The following is a 15542-nucleotide window of genomic DNA, read 5'->3' on the forward strand; positions in this document are numbered from 1 at the left end:
AGACATGCCTATTCCTTATCTGCCCTATATAACGCTTGGCTTCCTGGAAACCCAGATCAGATGAAGACGAGCTCATGCAGCAACAATCAGGTCAGGCGATGAAACATCTTAACCATGCAAAGCTCTGGTTTTCTTTCTTGGAATCAAAAATCAGCTTCAAATTCAAAGAAACATGTACACATGTTGATGGGAAGCAAATTAAGAGAAATTCTTTATTGAAAAACTTATAGATTATAGGCACTCTAATCTCAACTCTGTTCCTACGTGAGCTTTAGGTGAAGCGTGGAGCCGAACATGAGCATTTAGAAAAAAATGTCAACGTCAGGCAGTTTTTACAGGAGCGCAGCGGGCAAGTATCTCACTGATGTATGTGTTATTTTTGGACATCAAGTCCTGCTTTATTCTCCTGAGCTCTGCCTTCACCTCCTCCTCAGTCATGGTGACGACAGGAAGTGCCTTCACCTTCTCCAGGAAGTCCTGGATCAGGTTTTCTCCCACCTGAAGGAGACACAGGATGGAGATTATTAGCTATAGAAAGCAAAGATCCTGGAAAAGGCAAAAACTTGGATATGTAGATTAGTATTTACATTCAGCTGTGCAAAACGCCTGGTTGGACCTAACTCCGCCTTCAAGGCATAGCTCCTCCTCTGAGCTACAGTTTTCAAGCTTCTGACTCAGAGCAGCCCACCCATGTTACTCCTCCACTCAGCTCCTTCAGACTAGCCAGAAGCAATTAGCAAACATCTGGTGGAACTACCCACCTGCTGAGCTCATTAAACGAGCCACTTCTCAGTGAAACCCTGGTAAAAACGATGTTAAAGAGTTAATAAAAGAGCCATGTTGTGATGACTTCCTGAAGGCGGAGTTTCAAAAAGAGGCCCAATTTCAAAGTATTAAATTACAAAGTAAAAATGTTTTAAGTCATATTTGATATATGCATACCACTAAACTGAACATCATTGAAAACCTCGTGGTTATTCCACCATATATTGATTTCTGAACTGAGCTAAAACATTAGTACTGTTGTTTCTAAATAAATATGAACTTCTTTTCTTTGGATTATTAGTATTTATTTGCAGAAAAGGAGAAATGGTCAAAATAACAAAGAAAAACGCAGTGCTTTCAGATCCCAAATAAATACTACAATGTTCATTTTACTCAAACATATCCCAACATACCACAGAAACTGATCCCTTTAAGTGATTTCTTTATTTTTGCCAGGGCTGTATAGCACTTTAACAACTGAACGTAACAGTTATTTGATTGAGCTACAAATTTGTTCTATGTCCCTGGAAAATACATAAGAAAACCCCTTTAAAGGAAATACTATTCAAGGAGGTGTAAATAATTTTGCAGGGAGTTATTTGTACATAACTCCTGGAAAACAATTGCATTTTCTCAGTAACTCTTAACAGCTACTTATTTATGTTCCGGTTCTGCCTCTGAAGCGCTCGGTTTACGACACACAAGGAAAAAAGAGCAGCACTGGCAGTTTGCATTACAATAACAGCAGAAGTACTGTGGCGAATCGAGCCTTACTTGCTTATCTGTCCGCCGTCTCTTGACCTCGGGTTCTTCGTCCCGCTTCGAATCGTCCCCCACAGGCTCCTGGAACTCCTCCAGCTCCTCGGCCTTCTCCCTCGCCACGGCCAGCACCGACGGGGGGAAGCAGGCCAGCTCAGCGACGTGGATCCCAAAACTCTGGTCACACACACCTGAGGAGGCAGGTCAGGTGTGTGAGTTCATTCAGTTGAGAAATTGCAGTTTTTTAAAATTCAAACGCATCTTGAGAGTGTAAAGAGTCCAACCTCAGGGAAGTACATTAATTATTCTGTTGATGTTAGGGTTGATAAATTAGTTATTGAAATAATCATCAACTAATTTAATAACCAATTAATCGTTAACTTGGGTGAAAAAAAGCCAACTGCTGAGGGAACAACATATTCAGAGCAGGAATTAAGTCAAAATTGTACAAAAATCATATACAAAAAAAAATGTAAAAACTCCTATTAAGCAGATTTTGCTATACAACTGATTAATCCAGAAACTAAGCAGATTATTCTCTATGTACTGTAAATTAAAAATCAGCAGAATGTGCCAATCCGATTAATCGTCAGAATAATCGATAACTAAATATCTGCTGCCTTAAGTGATACTCTGCAACATATGAAAACATGTTATGTGAAAACTTTCAGCTTTGAGAGGAAGATCAGAAACGAACAATCACTGGAAAAACTAAATACACTGTCATTGTTTCCATTGGGGATGCACAGATATGAAAATTAGAGCAAATATTGATATCTGATATGAAAATAGCTCTTATAGTCGATAACTGATATTTTCCAATATTATGAATCATGTTTGTATCCAAAACAAAACAATAGGAGGTAACAGTTTGCAGTTTTAGCACCTCTTCTTTCTGTTTTAAAGCAACACCTGCATCGCGTTTCCACATATGAAAGCCGCAACGACGTAAAAGGAATAGTTTGTTTTGCTCTGATATTTGCATGCCAGACTTCAAACTGTTTTTTAAAATTATTCTTTTTACTTAGGCCACTTGGTTTTGTAAATTGGAATGGAAGAACAACTTGCTTTGCGTTACTTTGGACATTAGATGTTTTGTCTCTCATTGTATTTTTTTCTCTCTATACTCTAAAAATCCAAAAACTTAAAGGAAATAAATCAAATTCCTAACATAAAACTAACATATATTTGGTAAGTTCTATTTGTTGCAAAAGGACAGACCTCATTCTGATGTAAACATTTCCTTTGATAAAGTCATAAATAAATAGAAATAATTCCTGAGGCTCTAAAATCAATGAGGTATACTTAGTTCTTTACAATTTCATTGACGCTCATGTGAACTTTCTTTTCCAAATGGCCGTGTAAAACTAACAACATGTACCAAGATGTTCTGATAAAATACATAAAATCTGATGCTCACATCAAGTATCTACTCAGCAGGTCCAGAAAATTGAGAATCAGTACACGTATTGAAAATTACAAAGGAAAAATTTCTTGGCTCAAGGATGGAGCCGGGTGATTTTCAGCTTGACCAGGGAAAAAAAATCTTATTTTTTACGGTCCATGAATGCACCACGGCAATGTAGTTAAAAGTGGAAAGTGGATAATTGGCATTAAGAACAGCGTGTGTCTGTTTAAAGTGCTTTGCAGAAGGTTCTGACAGACTTCACCTACTGGGAATTTGTGGGGGGGATTTTACAGAACAGATCAACACAAACTGGAGTGAAACTGTAATGAAGACAGAAAGAAAAGACACGTTTTGTCGACCCCGGCCAAGTTTTGGTACGTTTCCTGCAGATTTGTAGATCTGGAGATGGAAATGTTTCTTCATGCTCCTTTAAATAAAAGGTCAGGTTCAGTCAGATTGGATGAAGAATGTTTTTAGAGTCGTTGTCCTGCTGGAAGGTGAACCTCCGCCGCAGTCTCAAGTCTTTTGCTGCTTCTAACAAGATTTATTCCAGCATTACCCTAAACTAAGCTCCATCCATCTTCCTTTCAACTCTGACCAGTTCCTCTATCCCTGCTGAAGAAAAGCATCCCCACAGCATGATGCTGCTGCCACCATGTTTCACAGTGTCACAAATCTGACAAAAACCCTGTGTAGGGTTTTATTAACAGAGATCCATTCATCCACCGATCTAATGGCTCCACTACTGACCTGGTTTGACTCGGTACAGCATTGTGAGCGTGTTGTGGGTGGTCAGGGCGGTGACGTGCAGGTTGTGGACGGCCGGCTGCTGTGCCGCCAAGGCCGTCAGCTCGTGGAAGTGCGTGGCGAAGAGGCAGAAGCAGCTGATTTTGGAGGAGATGTGTTCACTGATGGCCCAGGCCAGCCCGAAGCCGTCGTACGTAGAGGTTCCCCTGCCGAGCTCATCGATGATGATGAGGGAGTTTTCCGTGGCAGAGCTGCAAGGGACGGCACAGAGGTTAAGAGAAGACGCTCGTTTTTCCCGTCGTGTTCCGAGGTTTGTTTGTCTCACCGGAGGATGGCGGCAGTTTCCAACATCTCAGCCATGAAGGTGGACACTCCCTTTACCTGGCTGTCTCCTGCTCCCACTCGGGCCAGAACGCTGTCGATCACGCTGAGCTCCGCCTTCTCGCACGGCACGAAGCAGCCGATCTGAGCCATCAGCGCGATCAGACCCACCTGACGGATAAACGTGGACTTCCCTCCCATGTTTGGTCCTGCAAGCACAACACCATACAAACCAGAGTTTGTATCAAACTCAAATTTAAAACTTTTAAACGTTTGTTTAAAACATGGCAGAACGGTAACAAACAAATGTAATATTTTATACTGCAGTGGCTTTTTTCTTCAGGTTCCTAACAGAGGTGACCCAGTGGAAAAGACAAATGTCGTCCAGCAAACCGCTAGCTAGTTTTTTGGGTTTTTTTGAGACTATCAAAAAAAGCTGACTAGCTTTCCTCAAGTCCTCCTTAAAATATGACTGCTGGACATCTCCACTCTGTTTATATTTGTGTATGAAAGCTTGAAAAGATGAACATGACACCCTCAATCATCTTGAAACTGCCCTCAAGGGTGAATCAGACTTAATGAGGTTTTAGTCTGGTCAGTTCTTCACCGAGTTGTTTTAGGGTCTCCTGTCACTTTAAATCCTAACAAGCTGCTGCTGGCCACGCCCCCCCCTCTCACCAACCATCTGGGAGTTCCACTTGGGTTGCTAGGTGATGAGTTGGGGTTGCTAGGTAACGGCATAGTGCCCTTGGATTGTGACTTTACTGGGAAGTTCTTGAAACAGCTCAGCTTCCAGACACCACAAACATTAATCTATTGCCAAAAAATGACTGGGTGGCTTTTTTTAAGCGCTCAGGTTGTTTTTGGAAGCAGAAGTGAGCCAAATGGAAGAATAAAAACATGCAAAATATAAATACAGACCACTACAGGAGATCTTTCCTGCCCCTCAGCAATCACCATCTACAATAACTCTATGAGTTACTTTTGATTTCCCTTTAGGCTCAATAAGGTATTTTTGAATTTGAAAATGTGAAGTTAGCATAGCAGGTTGAAGCAGATAGGATCATTTTGTGATTGAAACCGACCAGTCACATGAAACATTTCAAATAACGTCCCAAAATCATGGCGTCTCCCACCTGTTATAATATAGAAGCTCTTCTCCCCCTGGACGAAGCTGATGTCGTTGGGTATGAAGGCGGTGTCCGCGTCCGTCTCCATGCAGGGATGTCTGGCCTGCAGCAGCTCCAGGCGCCTGCGGCCGTCGTCCAGCAGTCGGGGCCGGACGTACGGAACCGGAGCGGACACCGACGCCACGGCGAAGCTCGCCACCGCGTCGAGCTGCGCGATGACGTCACTCAGCGTCTGAAGAGGATCCACGTAACCTGGAGGCAGATGAGCAACAAAAACTTTGACCGAGCGGTCACAGATGAAGGATTGCAGCATGTCCAGCCACAAAAGTTAGATCTGTTTGATTTCTTTTTTTTAAAGTGCTAGCAAACCATAACCTCACCCACAGAAATGGTAATTAGGACTTAAAAGGACTGCGGAGTTCAGTGACCTTTGGAGGAAATGTGACTGAAATCAATTAGCGAAAAGCACTGAAGGCAGTTTACAGACATTCATCATTTCCACGGAGCCAAGACACCAGAAACTCCTCTGCTGGTGAAATCGATGCCATGCCGACAGAGCATCACGCGCAGCATATGATGGGAAGCCACACCTGAGGCGATGTTGATGATCTCTTTGACGATGGCGTTCTGGGCCTCCTCGTACTCCTCCCTGCTCCTGGTGTACTCCTCGTTCAGAGAGCTCAGCTTGCTGCAGAGACATAATGGAAAGAGTTCAAGGGTCAGCACACCGGCTGACAAGAAGAAAGGTTGGGGGTTATGGGTCAGCTCGCCCTGACGTGCACAGACACGGCGAAAACACGCACCTGTTTGTGAAGCGAACGCCGTTCTTCTGAACATCCAGCGTGGTGAACTTCTTGTTGTTCCTCAGAGTCTTCTCCTCCTTGCACGTGACCCGCAGGTAGAAGCCCAGCACGGCGTTGGACTCCAGCTTCACCGTCTTACCGGCTTCCAGACCTGCAACATGACAGATTGGATTATTTGTTAAACAAATAAATACCTCTTGCATATCATTTCATAGTAAAACTCCATACTTAATTTCCAAGTTGTCTGTCCATTTTAAAATAACTAATGCTAAACCTGACTCTGAATTTGGTTATGATGCACTGTAAAAACAAAATCTTACCAGGTAGTTTCTAGGTATATTATCTTGTTTTAAGTCAATAATTCCTTGAAATTGATGACAAAGTAATAGTTCCAATGGCAGATTATATCACTGATGGGAAAAATGTCTTGTTATATGTAAAATAATCTGCCACTGAAACTAACCCCTCTTTATTAATATTAGGGAATTATTGACTTAAAACAAGCTACTTGCTGAAAAGTTACTTGTAAGTTATTTTTATGTAATTTCAGGACAAAACTAACATCTTGAAAGTATATTAAGGTATTTACACTAGAAACTAGATAAAAAAAAACTATTTATTAAGATTTTGTACATACAAAAAAAAATAAATAAAAATAAAAAAAGATAGATCAGGAGGCTGCAACCTGCTCTTTAAACCGTCTACGATGGCTCTTTATAACTCTGAGTAAAATTTAAATGAACCAGGTATTTTTTCAAAATTTTGATATTGTAATAAACTCAAGTTTTTAACAGTTTTTCAGTTTATTCCCACTTTATTTGCATTGAATTTCCACGAGAGATTACACTAAAAGTACTGGGAATATGATTTTAGATTTGTTTTTCTTGTCGTTAGTTTGGAATCTATGTGTTTTTTATTTTTTACATCATCTGCCATCCCACAGAAAAATTTCAAAAAATGTTCTTCAAAAATGACAACAAATTTAGTATAGTAGATATTTATCTAAAACTTTAAGTTGTCTCTTTTCAAAAGATCTTGTGACATTTATGGCTCTAAATTATTTGGCTGGCCTGAGAGCAAAATGGCTCTTTAGGCTCTTCAGATGGATTCAGGGACGGTTGGACAGACGGACTGACACGGACAGACAACCAGGATGAGGTCACACAATGAATTCCACCTGAACTCAGTCTGGTTCACAAAGCTGTTAAACTGTGGGATGTCTTTCACACTGTAATATAGAAACCATTACTGTTCATCTGTCCTTAGAAAGCACAGAAGATCTTAAATTAGACAGGAAACATAAACGGTTTCACTGTTGCAATTACTGTAAATTATTTCTTTCTTATTTAGTTTTTAAATTCCTCCACTAATCAAATGGTAAACCGTCACTGCTGGGCATGCCTTTCAGCATCATTTTAATTTAGTTAAATACGGGCATTTGCACATACACAAAAACATCTCCAGACTTTTCATCTAAATCTTTCACTGAGGAATTTGGAAGCCAGATTTACACCTTCGACAGACGACAGCACATGACGATCATGGGCAGAGGAAGATTTGCAAAGGCTTTTTGTCACAGCAAACCTAAAAGAGTCTCTTCATGCAACCAACACTGTTTAAAAACACAGCCTCTGATTTTAACAGTAAATTTCCGCCTCTTGTTAAGCTGGATGTAATAATTTATGTTGTCACCTAGTTCTCTGGCTGCACTGCTCAGCACAGCCTGCATGCTTTTCTCCAGGGCGTCCATCTTCTCCCTGAGCTCACTCAGAACGGGATCGAACGACGCCTTCACCAGGAACTCATGGTGTTCGATCTGCATGTATGGCACAAAATGTAGGGAAGAAAATAAATGTGAAGATGAAAATATAAGACACAACAACATGTTTGATATTCACAATGAACCCGACCTGATTCATGTCCAGAGTGGTTTCAATCATCTCCTGGTACTTGATGAAATCCGTCTGCAGGTCAGTGAGAGGCGAGGTGAACACCGCCTGCAGCAACACCTTGTAGCTGCCTGCAAGCAACGACTTTCAAGATCAAACTCGGGGTTTAATGGTGCTGGGTGGTCCAGGATGCGGTGCGTACCTGAGTAGCTCTCCAGAGCCGTGATGAGAGCGGGGATGTGACTCACGGCCTGGTAGACGCGGTGACAGTCCTGCAGCGTCGCCGTGTGACGGTGAAACTTTTTGGCCAGACGGTGGAGATCTGGAAAACGTCGCAGCAGATCCTCCTGACAAGTCTGCCTCAGCTCTGAGTCGCACACAAAACTCTCCACAAGGTCCAGTCTAATTACACAAATGGCAAAAATGAAGCTTAATTCTACAAAAAGAATTTTTGTAGAATTAAGCTTAAAAGAGTTTTTTTTTTTTGTTGTTGTTTTTTTTTACAAAAAACATTTTGTGATGTTCTGCAGGATTGTTCAGTTCATGTTAACTTGAATGACCAATATGGAATTATTCTTCTGCACTTTGACAACTTCTTACATCATGATTTTATTTGTATTAATGGTGTTACTTCAAGAAGGTACTTGTTCTTTACATTGTAAATAAATATCTACCTTAAAATTCTGTCTTTTTTTAGGACGGTTATACGCGTCAATTTAAACTTTTTGTGTGGCCGTCTGATAGCAAAATAAAGCTTAAAATATTTGCAACTTTGGTCTTCAACAATCACAAAAAAAACAGCAAAATTCCAGAGGGACTGATTATTGTTAAAAAAAAATTTAAACATCAATGATTGATGTTAGATGAGGATTTGAAAGGTGTGGCTTTTTGTACCTTTCCTCTATTTTGGTTTTGTCCATAAGTGGCTGTTTGATCCACTGGTTGACCAGCCGCTGACCCTGCGGAGTGCGGCACTTGTTCAACAAACCGGCCAATGAATGAGCTCCACTGGTGTCGTCGGGCGAACCCTGGAGGGAAAAGCGTCAAAGTGTAAAATATGATTCACTCAATCTGACATCATAAAAACTCAACTGTACCCATCAAGTTATATGTTTCTGCTGATTTATGTGTATCCACAATATTGTAAAAAAAAAAAAAAAGCTTGGATAATTTTCCTATTTTACCTTCACAAACTCCACGCTCACAGAGATTCAGTAGTCATACATGTCTTGCTCTCGCTTCACTCATTCTGAAATCTTTTGGGACGATTATAAAAGCTGAGATCATGAGAGCAACTCAAAGCATCTCATTCAGTTTGCTTACAGAGCAACAACAACATCCTGCTACATCTGGTTTTGGGTTGTTAGAAGGTTGCAAAAACCTTTAATCTACTTGTTCTCCATTATTTTTTCAATATGGTCACCACCACATTGAATGGGATGTAGTTTGCTGGCATAATTGATTTTCTAACAGGGAAAATTGTGTTGTATCTGACGTACTTTATCTGCACGGGTTACCCTCAAGGCTCTGACCTTACCGTTAGTTAATTTTATGGGCTACTGAATATCAGACTAGAAATGAGAACACATCAAATTTGATGATGATTCTGTCATTGTGACTCTGATCATTTCTTTGCGGAGAAGGTTTTTTTTTTTTTTTATCAGCTGCTCATTTCTGAAGATTACTGTCTCAAAACTCAAAGAGATATTTATGAAGAAGTCTTCATCTCGTCCACCCGCTTAACCCATGAAAAATTGAGAACATTTAATGTCAACACGGTCTGAAAATTTTTTTAGTTTTGTTTTATTGAGTCAGTTTAAAGTTTTATTTGTTGGTTTGAGTTGAAAAACAAAGACATAATTTACAAGACGTGAAACAAACCTGTGCGGAGTACGGTAGGAATGGTACTTAAAATGAGAAAAACCCTGCAAACAACAGCAGTAAACACTTAAGTTTATTGGGAGCAGTGATGGTTTTAAGTCTAACAATTGCTGGCAGGAAGGATCTTCGATAACGCTGCTTTGTGAACCTAGGATGCAGAAGCTCTCCAGTTCTGCAGCTTCACGCACCGTTAACATATGTAGCAAAATTTTAGGAATAAGCCTTGCAAAACTTCTCTAGCACTAAGGAACCAGAGCCACAAGGCAAAGTACTCACCATTCTGAGCTTTTCAGAAACATTCTGCATAATGAATCACTTCGTTGGCTCCAGAAGTTACAGAAACATGTCCAGTCTCTTCAATTTCCACAAAAAAAGCCCAAAGGTTTCCCAGCTGCAAGTACGTTATTAGGGCAAATCAATCAAATCTTTAAAACTCTGCTCATGGTCACTGACCTGGAAAAGGTTGAGAGCCCTGACGGCGGCGTTGTCCAGCCTCATGTACTGCCCCAGCCCCAGCGCTGTGAGGCTGAAAGAGTTGAAGTTGGATTCATCGGAGAGAAGCTCGAGGAATCGAACCACAGCAGCCAAACATGACATGGCCACCTGAGAAAGACATTTAATAAATACATCACAAAGCTTATTACTGAAAGGAAATGAGTCTCTTACGTTTATATAAAGTACCAGAATTTAATTTCCTTAAGATTTTCCATTTTATGCTCATCAGCAGCCGCCCTCGGGGAATAATTGCAGCTGGAAGCAAATACAAGTTTTATCTGTATTGCTTTGTTTAGATAAAACTTCCTACAGATATTTTTGGAAAAATCTCTTATCCAGAGATCTCTTAATTCAGATCTCTGACATGTGAATTTGGATGTCAGAGATCATCTAAAGTCAAACACGTCTGAGTCGGTTTGATTGAAAAACCCCCTGAGTTGATGTAAGAATCACCAGTACAAACAGGAACAGTTCTGTTCTTTCTGTCTCTTAACGGTAGTTTGGTAGGAAGGAAGCAAATTTAGTGGCATATCAGAAATAGTGCTTCAAAGACAGAAGCTCTTTTTCAGAACCATTACAGAACCGGGACGATCAGGGCAAACTGACTGGAGTTGCTGCAGTTTTTGGAGGTTTTTTTTCCCCCGCCAGGGGCTCTTTTGTGGGCTCTAGTGTCCCCCAATCGAAAGGAGGCTGACAGGAAAGGGGGAAGGAGAGGGGGGAAGACATGCAGCAAACGTCTGAAGGCCACCACAGCACACCCTGCTGCACAGTTTTTAACGAGTCTGCATTTGCCCAAAAATCACCAATCCTGGGATAAATACAAACAACTGACAAAAAATATGGAAAAAGACTCTCCAAACAGAACAACAGTCAGACGGAGACAGCAGTCTGATGTCAGGAGGGGTCACAGTTTCTTTTACAAGCAGCAAGGAATCATCAAGACCTCACATAATGCCAGAAAAATAATGCTGTGTTTATGGTTTCAGTGATGGAAATACTGCCACTGTGTTTGTACTCAACTGTGTTGATGAACTTAATATGTACCTGGAGTTTGAATCTAACCTAGGGATTGAATAACAGTTTTCCTTCACACTGGCTGCACAGTGGCACAACAGTTAGAAGCTTTGCAGCAAGAAGGTTCTGGGTTCGAATCCCAGCCTGGGGTCTTTCTGCTTGGAGTTTGCACAATGTCTACTCTGTGCATGTATGGGTTCTCTCTGTGTACTACTCCAGCTTCCTTATATAGTTCAAAACCATGACAGGTAGTTTACTGTCACTGTGGCTCTTAGGAAACCAGAAAGGAACTGTTTTTGATAACGGATGCATTAAGTACAGTAAAACCTTTTTCTTTTGTCACCTGCTTGTCCAGTTCAGGCAGCGTGTTGCTCGCCACCGTCTCTCCTCTCTTAGATCGCAGTAGCCTGTTGAGATCCTGGACGACGTCCTTGCTGCTGAACTCTGCTCTCTTCCTGTCAGAGACCAGAACGCCGCCACGTTGCACCACCTGCACAAGCACAGCAAAACGAATCAGTGACCTCACTCAGAAATCAAACCCTACCTCCACCTTTGCTTTAACAATAAACAAGGACAAGAATTATTTATGCAAGTAGAGAATGTCCACCCGGGTTCAGTTTGAAGATAAATAAAACAGGTTTTATGCGTGTAAATAACAGAAGGTGAATCTGAGTCAGAGTTTCAATAAAAACCCAAAACTGAACCTAAAGTTTCTTCACTAAAACACTGAATGAGGGAACTCACCTCCCGGAGCTTGTTCCCCTCAGCGCTGCATTCTCCCTGAGCTAGCAGACACTCTTTGGGGCTGATCTGGACGAGTAGAGACTCCAGGTTGGAGAAGATCTCGTTGTCCGGAAACTCACACACCCCCATGGTCCTCTGGGCTGCGTCCACGTAGCCGACCCCGACCACTCGCTGTCCGTCGGCTCCCGTCGCAAACCGCACGGCAACCACCCCCGCGCATCCCTCGCCTCCGGTTCCTCCGCCGAACAGAATGTCCTCAAACTGGGTCAGGTTTCCTGGAGAGGCCTGAGTTAAGGACCAAGGAACACGATCAATAAACCCAACTGGACATCTGGTCTATTCATTGTGGTTTGTTGAGTTTATTTCATTTTGTTCCTTTTTTGTCGTAATACAGTAATCACATTTGTCACCATCCCTGAAAAAGATGCAGAAAAAGCCTCAAAAAAGGGATATTTATATTTATTTTAAAAGGGACTGTTTAGGTTTCTTTCAGTTTCCCCAATAATCTTGTAAACTTCTATTTTTTTTTTTACCTGTGGTACACCAGTGGCAGTTTTCTGTCAGATCATTGATCTTTAAAAAGCTTGACCTGCCAAATCCAAATTTTTTTCTATAACTGACACTTTAATATTAATACAGTATTTCTATTACTGACTGTTATTGTGACCTAATAACACAAGTGTATTGTGTTATTAGGTCACAATACACTTTCAATGTAGGGATAGGTGATATGGACTTAAAACAAATACTGTTCTTGAAAAACATTCCCCTTTGAAAAATATCATTTTAGGATATCAGGAATGTAATTTAGATCCCCAACCTTCACACAGTTACTGCATTTAATTATATTTTCAAAAGTAGTGATATTTAATATGTCTCTTGTGAAACAAATAGTGGAGAATATAATGATAAGTACTCGCAGGATAATTTTTTTAAGATTAACTCATCCTCTTTATCTGTTGGTACTTCTCTTCATTCAAAAAATTATTCTGGAAAAGCTAATTTTGACAATCACGCTAGTAATTTTTGGCACCTTGTATTCGATCCTCCAGTCGTGCTCCTTGCTGCTCTTGCTTTGGTTCCTGTATACCTCCACTCGGTACTGCTTCACCAGCAACAGATCCTTCACAAAGGCCTCGAAGTTCAACTTGCTCAGGATCACGCTCTCCAGCTTACGGCTCCCTGTTGACCCACAAGCAAACATTTCTCAGACCCAAAACAACCTCAGAGATGCATTTTTTATAACTAGCGAACAAAATAAATACATAGTTCCTCCAGTTTTTATATTGTACATTTTATTTTTCAGATTCACTTTTCTAAATATCAGTTTAAAGTATCAAAATGTAATGCACGTAAGATACTATAGTTCACCATAAAATTACTGCAGATATTTCTACAGTTGACAGATGTTCAATAAGGAACCATGAAAAAAGAGCTCCTTGTTACTTGTGTTTTTATTATTTGTAGTAATCAAAATGAACAGAAAAACCTGCATGGGTTTAATCAATTTATGTATTTGTAACTTTCTAAAATAGCTTCCCAGTGTTTTCTGATTTATGTAGACTAACTTCTAGAAATAGTGCTTGATAACTAATAAATTCTGAAAACAACAAATTATCTTATATTTAATGCCTACAAACTATATAAGAGTGAGTGTAATTCAAGCTAACCTTAACTTAGATGCTGCTAATGTATTAGCCACCTGCAGCTACATCTCGCTGCATCATAACAAATCAAAATGAACAAGCTAATAATTCACTTTAACCCTAAAACACCTTGCTTGAGTAGATGCACAGAAAAGACGTAGATAAACCCGGTTACCTGAGCCCAGATATTTGATGACTCCGTTAGTCTTAAAAACCTCCTTGGCAGCAAATATGGCGTCTTTCCCGTGGACGGTGTAGTAGTCGTTCCGGTCGAAAATCCTGAAGGTTGTGTCCGGTTTCTCCGGCATAGAGAATATGAAATTCAAAAAGCCGTGTTCGGCCGCGCTGTCTAGGGACAGGTTCTGGTTCTGCTTCGGTTGCACCGCCATGCCGCGATCTCCCGCCACCGGCGGATCCAAACAGGAAACTACGTCATCCGTTAGGGTGCGTTGTCATGGAAACGGCTTATTTAAAGGGACATAAGAAGGTCGTTTCTTCCCAATACCGCCGCCTACAGGCAGGGGAAAATTTCGATACTTGGAAAAGTATCAGGTTTTAACATTTCGGTTGAAACAAGTGATGACGGGCAAATGAAACCTCGTTAAGCAATGAAACTCTCCAACCCTTTGCTTTGCAAAAAGGTTCATTACTCGATGCTTCATTCATCACAAAAGCACGGCCCACGTATTGAGGCCTTAGTCCTCGTGGCGGTGGTCGCAGGTTCGATTCCCGGCCTGGTGACATTTACTGCATATCTTCCCCGTCTCTCATTACCCCGTTTCCTGTTGTACTACTTTCAAATAAAGGCCATTAGAGCCAAAAAAACCTGTAAAAATATGCATGGTGTCTTCAGGAAAAGTAGGTCACTTTCTCTATTGTTCACAAAATAATTGTATGCAAAACATTTGCAAATGACAACATTATAAGAGTAATATATAATTTACAGTAATGAGCCGCTGTGAAAGAGTCATTCATGCAGCTGTTATAATGACCATATTCTTATCTTAACGCTAGCATGTTGATAAACTAATCAGAAAACATCACAGCTAAAATTAAAACAAGAACATATTAACAGCTCAAACCCCTCTCTCTGATTTCATTTCTATGAGCCTCGTGATTTTTAAAGACTTTTAATGGCTCCACCCAAACTAATTTACAACCTGTCATAAGTTTCCTTTACTTTCACTGCAATGTATGTTTTTGCTTGTTTGTTTTATATTTTCTTTTCCATCAGTGCTTTGAATTGCCCTGTAGCTGTAAATATGATATACTAAATTGCTTTGCTTTGCCTTAAAATGAAGTATTCATAACCACATTGTAGATTTTGTACATTATGCAAAATTTCTTTGAAAACTTGGAAATTTTTAGCTAGTAGGCACTGACTAAGTACAAGATTATTATTACTATTTTCTAACATTAGTATGTAGTAGAATAGTTTCTTTAAGAGCCCAATGAGCTGCTGACGACATCATGTGATGAACCAAACCCTCCTCTTTTGCCACCTCAATCAAGAAAGAGGACATCTACAAACATTGATTTTCTGCAGATTTTCATCTGAATTTAGCTTTGAACTTTGACTGGGCCATTCCAACATATGAAGATGCTTTGATCTTAATCACAGTTTTGGCTGTATGCATAGCATTATTGTCTCAATGGAAGGTGATCCTCCAGTCATGTTTTTAATTGCCTCTACCAGTTTTTCTTCTAGAACCTCCCAGTATTTTATTCCATCCATTTTATCATAACATTTAACTGGTGCTTGCTGAAGAAAACATCCTCACAATAATAAGTTGCAGCCTTATCCTCATTTGCATAATGGTGCATAAGTGTATAAAATTTCAAATAGAAAAATGTAAAAACACATGGATATGAAAAGACTTGAAACAAGATAAGAAACATATAAAAATTAAATAGACATAAATGCCTTTGTGTAAAAGGAC

General features: G+C 40.4%; 1 protein-coding gene across 1 annotated transcript; it reads right to left on the minus strand.

Annotated features, from left to right (window-relative positions):
• Positions 1–183: 183 nt before the first annotated feature.
• On the minus strand, positions 184–14028 carry msh2 (mutS homolog 2 (E. coli)). Its single transcript, XM_044103835.1, has 16 exons — positions 13778–14028; positions 12990–13138; positions 11957–12241; positions 11556–11702; positions 10157–10306; positions 8717–8850; positions 8025–8224; positions 7844–7953; positions 7626–7749; positions 5934–6084; positions 5721–5818; positions 5137–5382; positions 4005–4209; positions 3683–3930; positions 1540–1715; positions 184–498 (listed from the first exon to the last, which is right to left on the minus strand). Exons 1-16 carry the CDS (start codon positions 13989–13991, stop codon positions 322–324), a joined length of 2814 nt encoding a protein of 937 aa, XP_043959770.1. The 5' UTR covers positions 13992–14028; the 3' UTR covers positions 184–321.
• Between the last annotated feature and the right edge of the window lie 1514 nt (positions 14029–15542).

Source organism: Gambusia affinis, linkage group LG20 (genome assembly GCF_019740435.1).
Source record: "Gambusia affinis linkage group LG20, SWU_Gaff_1.0, whole genome shotgun sequence".
Lineage (NCBI taxonomy): Eukaryota > Metazoa > Chordata > Actinopteri > Cyprinodontiformes > Poeciliidae > Gambusia > Gambusia affinis.

Excerpts from the sequence above, each read along its gene's own strand:
- msh2 (XM_044103835.1), bottom strand. The coding sequence starts at position 13,991 with ATGGCGGTGCAACCGAAGCAGAACCAGAACCTGTCCCTAGACAGCGCG. Across the intron at positions 1,716-3,682 it reads GCTGTACCGAGTCAAACCAG|GTGTGTGTGACCAGAGTTTT; the intron begins GTCAGTAGTGGA and ends CTGCCTCCTCAG. Across the intron at positions 499-1,539 it reads GACGGCGGACAGATAAGCAA|GTGGGAGAAAACCTGATCCA; the intron begins GTAAGGCTCGAT and ends TGTCTCCTTCAG.